This window comes from Chiloscyllium punctatum, chromosome 45 (genome assembly GCF_047496795.1).
Source record: "Chiloscyllium punctatum isolate Juve2018m chromosome 45, sChiPun1.3, whole genome shotgun sequence".
NCBI lineage: Eukaryota > Metazoa > Chordata > Chondrichthyes > Orectolobiformes > Hemiscylliidae > Chiloscyllium > Chiloscyllium punctatum.
In genome coordinates, this window is record NC_092783.1 from 55,294,465 (window position 1) to 55,306,532 (window position 12,068).

Below are 12,068 nucleotides of genomic sequence, written 5' to 3' on the forward strand. Positions count from 1 at the left end.
GTACCAGCCACCATCACTTCCTCTGGCAGCTCATTCTATACATGCACCACCTTCTACTTGAAAAGGTTGCCCCTTAGGTCCCTTTTTAATCTTTCCCCTCTCACTTTAAAGCTGTGCCTTCTAGTTCTGGACTCCCCCACATTGGGGAAAAGACCTCATCTATTTAAGCTACCCATTCAAAGTTTGTGAGAAGATTTGTAGCTTGGGTGCTCGTTGTTGTGGTTCTGTTCGCAGAGCTGGGGATTTGTGTTGCAGACAATTCGTCCCCTGTCTAGGTGACATCCTCAGTGCTTGGGAGCCTCATGTGAAGCGCTTCTGTGATGTTCTCTGTTTGGCTTGTCCTATAATAGTAGTGTTGTCCCAGTCGAACTCATGTTTCTTGTCATCTGCGTGTGTGGCTACTAAGGATAGCTAGTCGTGTCGTTTCGTGGCTAGTTGGTGTTCATGGATGCGGATCATTAGCGGTCTTCCTGTTCGTCCTATGTAATGTTTTGTGCAGTCCTTGCATGGGATTTTGTACACTACGTTGGTTTTGCTCATGTTGGGTATCGGGTCCTTCGTTCTGGTGAGTTGTTGTCTGAAAGTGGCTGTTGGTTTGTGTGCTGTTATGAGTCCTAGTGGTCGCAGTAGTCTGGCTGTCAGTTTGGAAGTGCTCTTGATGTATGGTAGACTGGCTAGTCCTTTGGGTTGCGGCATGTCCTTGTTCCGTTGTCTTTCCCTTCGGCATCTGTTAATGAAATTGCGCAGGTATCCGTTTTTGGCAAATACATTGTATAGGTGTTCTTCCTCTTTTTGCAGTTCTGGTGTGCTGCAGTGTGTTGTGGCCCTTTTGAATAGTGTCTTGATGCAACTTCTTTTGTGTATGTTGGGTTGGTTGCTTTCGTAGTTCAGGACTTGGTCTGTGTGTGGCTTTCCTGTATACTTTTGTGGTGAATTCTCTGTTAGGTGTTCTCTGTACCATCACGTCTAGGAATGGGAGGTGGTTGTCCTTTTCTTCCTCTCTAGTGAATCGAATTCCTGCGAGTGTGGCATTGATGATCCGGTGTGTGTTCTCTATTTCTGTGTTTTTAATGATTACAAAGGTGTTATCCACATACCTGACCCAGAGTTTGGGTTGAATTTGCGGTAAGACTGTTTGTTCTAATCTTTGCATTACCGCTTCTGCTGCGAGTCCAGAGATGGGTGAGCCCATGGGTGTGCCGTTGATTTGTACATATATTTGGTTGTTGAATGTGAAGTGTGTTGTGAGGCACAGGTCCAGTAGTTTGAGTATGCTGTCTTTGTTGATAGGTTCAACGTCCTGTTGTCTGTTCTGTACGTCCAGCAGGTTGGCTATTGTTTCTCTGGCTCGGGTTTTGTCGATCGAGGTGAACAGTGCTGTTACATCGAATGAGACCATAGTTTCTTCCTTGTCTATATGTATATTTCTGATGATGTCCAAGAATTCCTGTGTTGATTGTATAGAGTGTCTGGATCCGCTGATCAGGTGTTTCAGTTTCTGCTGTAGTTCTTTGGCCAGTTTGTGCGATGGTGTCCCTGGTAATGATACTATAAGTCTGAGTGAGATGTCTGGTTTGTGCACTTTAGGAAGTCCATTGAATCTGGGGGTGTTGTTGCTTTCAGGTTTCATTCTTTGTAGGTCAAACCTGGTTATCTGTCTGTTTTTTTGTAGGTTGTTTATCCTATTGGTGAGCTGTGGGGTGGGGTCAAACTCCCTCTTTTGGTAGGTGTTGTTATCTGCAAGTAGTTGTTGTGCTTTTTGGACATAGTCTGCTTTGTCTAGGATGACCGTCATTCTGCCTTTGTCTGCTGGTAGTATAATTATGTTCTTATCATTTCTTAGTGATTTTAGTGCTTCCCTCTCCTTGGTGTTGAGGTTATGTGTTTGTCTCTTCCTTGTTATCAGAGGTACGATACTTTGTCTCAACACTACTATTATAGGACAAGCCATACAGAGAACAGCCAGGGAATTCCTAGAGGCATGGCACTCATCCACAGATTCGATCAATAAGCACATTGACCTGGACCCAATATACCGACCACTGCAACGGACAGCTGGAACTGACAACTGGAAGTGGCAGATTCAAACCACTATAAATGCTGGAGGAAACATCACAGAGGGGTTCACATGAGGCTCCCAAGCACTGAGGATGTCACCTGGACAGGGGACGAAATGTCTGCAACACAAATTCCCAGCTCGGCGAACAGAACCACAACAATAAGCTACCCATGCCGCTCATGATTTTATAAACCTCTATAAGGTCACCCTTCAGCCTCCGACGTTCCAGGGAAAATAGCCTCAGCCTATTCAGCCTCTCCCTATGGCTCAAACCCTCCAACCCTGGCAACATTCTTGCAAATCTTTTCTGAACACTTCCTCATTGTCTTAAATGTAGACTGAAGAAACATTCGGCTCTTGTGTGGCCAGTTGTGGTTAGGCAGACAAGCCAAAGTCTGCTTACCATATGAAATGTATCCGTGTTCTTTTTTTCACAGAATGACTGATTTTCTTTGTTTGCTATAATTCTTGCAGTCAGGTCTGATTTTGGTGTCTCTGTGTGACAAGGAAGTGTTTAAACTAAAGGTACAAACCCAAATGGCTATTATCCAGCTGGAAATTTCCATAATAGCATCTTTCAGGTAAACAGTGACATTAGGTGATGAAGATGATGAATCACAAAATGAATTTGATTAGTGATTAATTAATATTAAAATGGTGCACTTTGGTAAGAGGGTGTAACTATAATGTGCCAATTTACAAAGGCATCCCCATTTCCGATGTGAATACAGGAATTTATAATGGAAATAAAATGAAAGATCAGAAGATGGCATTTTCTGCAAACACTGGAGTGTTGCTGCTTCACCTGAAGATTCCACTTGGTCTTAATTCGTCATTTGCTGTTCAAGCCCCTCAATCCTGCAATGCCACAGAACCTTGATCAAATAGACAAAAAGTTAATTTCAGGTTGTGAGGTCATACAATACTCACTTGTACTAATTGAGGTAGGAAGTCCACCAGCTCTGATGTGGACATTGTTTCCATCCAATGCACTGCAGTGCGGCGCAGCTCCTGATCAGGAAATCTGAATAAAAACAAAGAGCTAGTATTATGAGTAGAAAAAATTATCATGTACAGATGACATTGGCTTAGCCATCAGTACTTGCTATATAAATGTGGCTTGAATCCTTTTGACATACATGATTAAAAGGGTGATCTCACTAGAGTGTTTCAAATGATTTAAAGTTTTCAAAGACAAAGTTTTCAAAGATAACAAGAAATACACTTTCTCACACAAAGAGTTGTGTAAATCTGGAAACCTACCCCCCCCCCCAACACCAGGAGAAGTGGAAAGGTTAATTGAAAGTATGTAAGTAGAGATTCATAGATTGGTCTTTTGCCAATGGTAATAAGGAAAATGGAATCAAAACAGCGAGGTAAATTTAAGTTACAGATCAGCCATGACCTACTTAAAAAGCAGAACAGGCTCAGGGAGTTGAATGGCTTCACCCTATTTCTAACTCTTATTTCAAAGACTGCCAGTGCCTGAACACCACCTGCTAATATTAAAAATCTCTCTCTCTTTATTACTACTGCTGAATGAGCAGAAGGATTGCTGCTTTATCCTTATGTTTATCTGCTCGCCTATTATCTCCTGTACGTTTTTCATGGCATCCTTCATTGGGACACAATTCCATAGGAATTTTCTTGTTCCTTGAACAAGGCCCTTTACTCCATGTGCGAGTTGGCAAACCTTTGACAATTGTACAGTTCTCAGTCTTGCTTGATGTGGTCATTATCCAAAAATCATACAAAAGTTCATTTTCATTGGAAGTGACTGGACACAGGTTCATTTTTCTCATCCTTGTCACTGCCTCTCATTTTGACAACCAGCTAACAGCACAATTGGAGTGTCAAATCTGACACTTTACACAGTTGCACATCTCTGTCAGACAAAAATTGACACTGGACCACAGCAGATGTTACAGACCCAGATAGACACCCGGCGACTATGGCAAGGACTGAATGACATCACAGGTTCTAAAAAGAGGCAAAATAGCAGATGATGATACATCCCTCCCAATGCCTTCTATACTCGTTTCGAGCAGAATTTTAGCAGAGAGGTAACACCTATTCAGAGAAGTCCTTACGAATCTATCCCAACAGTTACTGCATCAGAGGGTAGATGAATCCAAGGAAAGCGATGGGACTAGATGGAGTACCAGGCCATGCACACAGAGCATGCGCAGATCAACTGGCTGAGGTTTTCTCGGACATCTTCAACCTCTCCCTGCCATAGGCCACTGTCCCTGCCTGTTTTAAGAGGGCCAACATCATCCCCGTGCCCAAGGTGGCTCATGCAGCATGTCTCAATGACTACCGCCCAGTTGCCCTAACTTCAGTGATCATGAAGTGTTTTGAAAGGCTGGTCATAGAATTAATCAACTCCAGCATACCCACTACTCTCGACCCACCCCAATTTGCCTATCGGACCAACAGATCCACAACAGATGCCTTATCACTTGCCCTTCACTCCTCCCTAAAACATCTTGACACCAAGAACAGCTACGTATGAATCCTACTCATTGACTACAGTTCAGCCTTCAACACCATTATCCCCACGAGACTGATTACTAAACTCAGTGACTAAGTCCCACTCTCTGCAACTGGATCCTCAGTTTCTTGACCCACAGGCCACAATCAGTGAAGATTGTGGACAATATTTTATCCTCACTAACACTCAACGCTGGAGCCCCCAGGGGTGCGTTCTCAGCCCTCTACTGTACTCACTGTATATCCATGACTGCATCACCAAATACCAAGCTAATGCCATTTACAAATTTACTGATGACACCACCATAGTCAGTCGAATCTCAGATGGCGATGAAACAGACTACAGATAGGAGGTGGAAGACCTGGAAAAATGGTGCTCTGAGAACAACCTAGCTCTCAATGCCGGCAAAACCAAGGATTCATTATTGACTTTCGATGAGACGTTACTCATGTCCCCCTACACATTAATAGCACAGAGGTGGAACGAGTGGAGAGTGTCAAGCTCCTGGGAGTGGTCATCCACAACAAGCTTTCTTGGATCTTAACACGGACGCACTGGTTACAAAAGCCCAATAATGTCTCTTCCTCCTCAGGCAGCTGAGGAAATTTGCATAACGGTGAATACTCTTGCCAACTTCTATCGGTGCGCCATTGAGAGCATTCTGTCTGGATGCATCACTCCCTGGTATGGCAACTGTACCATTCAAGATCAGAGACGGTTACAGAGAGTGGTGAACTCAGCCCGGACAATCACAAAGGCCAACCTCCCATCTAGAGAATCCATCTACCAGGCCCACTGTCAAGGAAAGGCCTCCAGCATTCTCAAAGATCAATCCCACCCTGGCAATGTTTTTCTACAACCTCTACCATTGGGAACAAGGTACAGAAGCCTAAACACACGCACCAGCCGGTTTTGCAACAGTTTCTACCCTCCTACTGTTAGAATACTAAATGGACTCACAAACTCTTAACATTCATTTTTTTTGTTTTTGCCGCTGTTTATCTATTATTCACTTATCTATGCTACTTAACTCTGTGATCTGCCTGTATTGCTCGCAAGACAAAGTTTTCACTGTGCCTCAGTACACGTGACAATAAATTAAATTCAACTCAATTCAGACAGGTGACTTAAAGGTTTGCTCAAGGACATAGGTTTTAAGAATCATGAAGAGGTGGGGAGATTCAGGGAAGGAATTCCAGAACTCAGGAACCTCTGTAGACACCAATGATACTTTGAAGGAAATAGGACACAAACAAGGCCACAACTGGACAGGGGTTCTGAGGAAGGGTTACTGAACCCAAATATCAACTCTGATTTCTCTCCACAGATGCGCTAGACCTGCTGAGGCTTTCCAGCAATTTCTGTTTTTGTTTCAGAATTGGAGAAATGGAATGTACTCAAAGGATTTGAATACCAAAGGAGATTCCACAGATAGAAGGGGCCGAAATTATGCATCCCCCACTCATTAGACAACATGATAGTAGGTGTTCTTCTTCAAAAGATAAAAAATTGCTTACTTCCATGAGGAGCATTTATTGCTGGTTAGTTATTTCATTAGCATTCGTTGTTGTGGAGTTTATCAATGTACTCTGTTATTCAGAACACCTATAGTGAATGTTAAATGTGAAGTTACACAAGCATGTTCACATAAGTAAGTGGTTGTTTAAATAAACCATTAAATGGGTCAGTTTAATGTATTACGTGTGGCTTAAATATCAGTATACTTGCCTTTGAATTGCAAGATACTGAGTTCAAGATCCACTCCTGCATTTGAGCACAAACATCAATAATGAAACTAAATGCAAAACTGAGGGAGTGCTGCACTGCCAAAGAGGCAGTCTTTCAGATGTGACATTAAACAGAGGCCCTAAATCCCCTCACAGGTGGATGCACCAACATTTAGAACTGTAGTGGTGTTATTTCAAGTGCTGTGGCCATAATTCATTCCTCAATCACATGAACAGATTATCTAGTTGTTATCACATTGCTGCATGTGGGAGCTTGCTGTGCACAACCACTAGCCACAAATGTTACATCACAAAAAGAATGACTCATCAGAAATGCTTCACTGGATATGAAGTAGGAGAAAGTGAGGACTGCAGATGCTGGAGATCAGAGTCAAAAAATTTCATTCTGGAAAAGCACAGCTGGTCAGGGAGCAGCCGCAGAGCAGGAGAGTTGACATTTCGAGCATAAGCATCAGGAATCCTGATGAAGAGCTTATGCTCGAAACTTTGACTCTCCTGCTCTGTGGATGCTGTTGCCTGATTGGCTGTGCTTATCCTGCACCATACATTTTGACTTGGATATGTAGTAGTCTGGGATATCTGACGATTCTGACTTTGCTTTACAAATGAAAGTCTTTTTTCTCCCCTCCACCTCCCCAGTTTCGGAATAACAGAGGTAGATGATCCAAATGGTCACCGTCAGATTACTTTTTAAATACAGTTAACTAGCCATGAAGCTGTGGGGCACGAGCTGTCATCTGTTCAAATTTATGCTGCTGTAACACTTACGTAGCATGGAGAAGACCCAAAGCATCCAGATGGCTGAGACAATTCCATTGCTTGAGGAGTGTGTAGATATCAGGCAGGCAGGCCCACTCCCAGCTGGGGGCGCTGGCAAGCACCAGAGGCAGGCAGCTGCATTCTGTGTGACAGTAATATCGCTTCTCCCACAACAACTTTTTGTCTACTTCTGTCAGCCTGTAGTGGGTGGAGGAGGGTGGGGCCAAGAGAAATGGAGGGTGGTAATCTGTCAGCACCAGACACCAAAGACATAACAATATCACTGTACATAACCATCTGGCTGCAGATGTCCTTAGAGTAACCAGAGAATGGAAGCAACACCTGAGACCTTTTAGCTGTATATCCTTAATGAAGGTCAGACTTGTTGCTGGAAAGTTCAAAAACAGGAAACTGTCAGGCACTAATCTGAATCCATGTGGAAGGTTACACCAAAGGACAGATTACTAGCAGTCAAAGCAAGGGCTTACACCAGCACTGGGAATATTAATGGACTCAAATCTAATTATAGCAAATGGTTTCCTTGAAGTCAGCATGAAGTCCATTTGAATTGAACAAGTTCCATTTTATATAAAGGCAATGAACTCGTCTTTCCTTCGTTATAAAGTTAAATGAATTTACTCTTGCAACCCACCTCTCTATCAATGTTAACAACTCACCCGGAGTACAATACACCAGGGGCCTACTTGCACCATACAACTGCAGTAACTCTTCCTGCCTCAAGTCTGTGTAGTAAGGCAGCACTATGACCAAAGCAATCTGCAAAGGACAGTGGCAAAGTATACAGCACAGAAACAGACCCTTCGGTCCAACATGTCCATGCCGTCCAGATATTCTAACCTAATCTATTGCCATTTGCCAGCACCTGGCCCATATCTCTTAGAATCCTTCCTATTCATATACCCAACCAGATGCCTTTTAAATGCTGCAGTGGTACCAGCCTCCACCATTATCTCTGGCAGCTCATTCCATACATGCACCACCCTCTGCATGAAAACGTTGATTGCTTAGGTCTCTTTTATATCTTTCCTCCCTCACCCTAAAACTATTACTCCTAGTTCTGGACACCCCCCACTCCAGGAAAAGACTGTGTCTGTTTATCCTATCCCTGCCCTTCATGATTTTATAAACCTCTATAAGGTCACCCCTCAGCCTCCGATGCTCCAGGGAAAACAGCCCCAGTCTATTCAATCTCTCCCTATAGCTCAAATCCTCCAAACCTCTTGTTCAAGAGAGTTGAAGAAACAGGTCTTTAACTCAGAATGTTGCACCATGTTAAGGTTTATGGTACATTACCCTTGGTATGATAAAATATATTTTTAATGGAAAAGACTTAAATTGGCTCTACAAATCTTCACAAATTTGGACCATGATAGTTTTGACAAAGAAGTAATTTTCAGTTGTCTATTGCAAGCCAGCTGTTCCATGTCTCCGGTTTCACTAGCCCTTCCAACTGCAACTGCATCTTTCAAGCTGTGCTAAATATTTTCCTTTCATAATCATCATAACTGTGGTATCATTGCAGCTTCTCATCATTGCTGGACAAGAGGTGCTGAACTACAGGAACTATTTGAGCATTGCCAACCCAATAAAAGTGATCAATTACCACTACATTAATCCCATTGTTGCAAAGAAATATGGAAAACAAAAGCACAATTTCTCCAGTCTTGGACATGCCCTTCCTCTACCTCATGGCATAACCTGTCCACCAGCAGTTGATCATTGCCATTCGCAAAATTATCCCCTGGGGAGGGGAACTTAGGGTGACTGCAATCAGAAGTCAGGATGGGGGAATCCAAACAATTTTCAGCTGGTGTCAGAGGCAATGATCAAAAACACCTAACCTGACTGATTTTATCAAAATCTCCTTATCTTCACTCCGATCTGGGGGTGGATGCTGGGAGCAGTATTAAAGTCCTTGCTTTCATTCTGGCGGAGATAACCCAATTCTGAGGATCAAACCCCGAGGCCTCCCCATTATTTATAGTTCAGCATGAGCATTTTTAAATCGGATTTATTAAGGTTCCTTAGTTGTTGCTTAAACTACAACATGCTCTTCTGTAATGTACTTTGGGAGTGCAAAATGCTTCATAATAGTATAAAAAAAAACAGAAACAACAAGCAGCGAAAGGACACATTAAGGCAGGTGACCAAAAACCTGGTCAATGAAGTGGGTTTAAGGAGAATCTTAAAAACAGGAGAGGTAGAAAGGCAGCGAGGTTTATGGGTGGAGTTCCAGAGCTTAGGGCCTTAGCAGATGAACGCACAGGAAGGAACACTGGAAACACCAAAAATCAAAGATGTGGAGCAGATCTGAATGAGAAGCACATACAGACATATGGCTGTGTATGTTATAAGTGATATAACAAGAACTAAGAGCAATTCGGCCCTTTGAGGCCCACTCCACCATTAAATATGATCATGGCCTCAACTCCACTTACCTGCCTGCTCTCTATAACCCTTCAACCATGATAAATCTGCCTCCCCACTCCTTAAATTTACTTAATGACCGAGCATTCACTGTACTTTTGAATAAAGAGAGGAGCACCGAGGAATAGCTTCAATGATGGAAAACCAATAATTTACAGAAGACAATATTCTTTTACCTCATGGCTTTTCCGTGGTTGAATTTCTCTATCATTCTCGCTTTGATAATTCACATTCATTTCTTTGAATTTTGCAATCACAGAATAATACGAATCATTAATATTTTGCTGACTTTCCCACTAACCTTTAGGAGGATGTTTCAGTTAATACAGGATTAGCATTACATGAAACATGAACTTATATAGCTTACAGCACCTTGCAGCAGTTAAAACATCAGAAGCACCACAACAAGAAACACCGTGCCCAGTGCCCACACTCTCAACCCGACTAGAAGAGAGAATTGAGGGACTGAAGTGGGGAAGAGCCACCTGTGAAATCTAAGGAGAGAATTTTTTTTTTGTTAAATTTTAAGGTAGTATTGTGTTTACAGATACTAAGTACCCAGAGGCTGAGAGTTCAAATCTCATAATAGCAAATTTGAATGAAATAAATTCTAGAGGGCAGTAAAAAAAATACGAAATTGCTATATTGCCATTAAAATCTACACCTCAAAAGGAAGAGTACTTGACAGTCCAGCTCTCTGATATACCCATAGCTCCAACTGTAATTATTCGCATTTTAATGCCCTCAGATGTGGTCAGGACAACTTGAAATGGTTAACAAAATGCAGCTTAGCTAAAATCATGCACATCCCAAGGACACATTTAAACAAAAATTATTTTTGTTTTCAACTTCAAAAAGATGAAATAAATCAAGTTGTTTGTGATGCTCTCAGGAGACGGAAGGGTTTTTCTGTCCTTCAGGATGAAAGGAAAGAGAAATGTGGCCACTAGAGTTAAAGCAAAATTCACAGGCACTTGTCAATTAAGCTGTCTCTCCCCGAGTCCAGTTAAATGGCTGTATTGATGCTGGCCCAAGTGGTTGCGAGGAGGTACGGGGCGGGGGGGGGGGGGGGGGGGGGCGGGGGGGGAGGGAGGTGATGGGGTTGCAGCTGGCCTACCAGTGAAGCTGCATGAACAGGAGAAGTCAGGGATGATAGAGAAAGCAAAAAAAAATACAGGATTTTAATTAACCAATTACATGCACATGCATCATAAACTAATGGCACAGATGTAAACTAAAATGCCACATGGAGATGGTTATGACACCACGTCTCTTGCTCTAACCACTATCATTGTTGCGGTCAACTCTGCTTTTTTCCTTTTTAAAATCTCACATTCTTCTCTTTGTTGAAAGGAAGCTTCTCTGTCAGGTCCCTGCAATGCTGCAGCACAGACCCAAAATCACCCACACTAGGTGGCAGCCTATTCCACAAATAAGTCAACAACTCTTCAGTATCAAGAAAATATATCTTCATTTACCCTGCATTTATGTCAGGTATAGTCCTCTGCTTTGTTACAATTGTGTATTTTGAAATCCTGGTCTTCCTAATATCATTTCCAAAGATACCTACAGTAAAATTGTTTGAAAACACTGCAAAAAAGATTATTTCCAGCAATCCCCACCCCCTTCTACTTTCTTCATACCAAGCACATGCATTGGCTAGAATGGAGCTCCAGTAAATACTGCTATTTTATGCAAAGTCACCATAAGGTATGTAGTACCTGCTTGGGGAATTGTGAGAAAATTATACCAATTGGCACCTATGAACATTTGATGTGACTCTAACGTTGCTAAGTGACCCATGCTTTTCCCCATTTTCCTGTATTACAACAGGGAATACCCTTCAAACGTACAGCTGTAAAGTGCCATAGGATGTTATCGAAGATGCTATCAAAATGAAAGTTTTTCAATCCTTCACAGGTTCACTTTACAATTTGGCGTTTAATGTATGAAGGGAACCAGGTGGGGACCATGGAGAGGAACCCAGCTGGTGAGCAGTGAGCTGGACAACTCAAAGGCTCACGTGTCTGCTTCTTCATTGTGAGCCCTTGGCCCTGTTTGTCAGCAGTTATTGGATTACACTCTTTCCCTGGCATATTATAGGCTGATCTAATTACAGCCCACAGGGCGAGTGCACAGACATCTGATTCCATCTCCTGTTTTAGTGACTTCCCTTAGCCATTTGATCTCTACAAAATGATGAAGGATTTAGTGCATAATTGCAGACTATTGCCAACTAAGATTTGTACAGCTACCTGATGGTTAACAACTGCAGAAACCTATTCCACCAATTCACACACTAAAGTCATGGCTTGCCATTCACCCCAGGTTTCATGATTCTTAGGAAAACTGGACAATGCCAAAAATAATTTACATCAGTAACCTAGTGTGTGCCGTCATCAGCCCCTCGTTCATGCAGAATGTTTAATAAGTAGAGATGCCAATGACTCTCCTATGATTGCTCAGTAATGTAATTCCCACACAAAAACAAAATGGAGAAGGATATGAATTAGCTAACCATGCTATTAACAGAAACGTATGGAGGTTACAACATGGAAAT

General features: G+C 42.4%; 1 protein-coding gene across 1 annotated transcript in view; it reads right to left on the reverse strand.

The window, feature by feature from the left end:
- Positions 1–12,068, reverse strand: part of pik3c2b (phosphatidylinositol-4-phosphate 3-kinase, catalytic subunit type 2 beta) — a 169,679-nt gene that overhangs the window by 49,818 nt on the left and 107,793 nt on the right. The window contains exons 16-17 of the mRNA XM_072563818.1: positions 7,070–7,258; positions 2,990–3,083 (exon numbers count right to left, since the gene is read on the reverse strand). Coding sequence (XP_072419919.1) covers positions 2,990–3,083; positions 7,070–7,258 — 283 coding nt within the window. The remainder of the gene's footprint in view (positions 1–2,989; positions 3,084–7,069; positions 7,259–12,068) is intronic.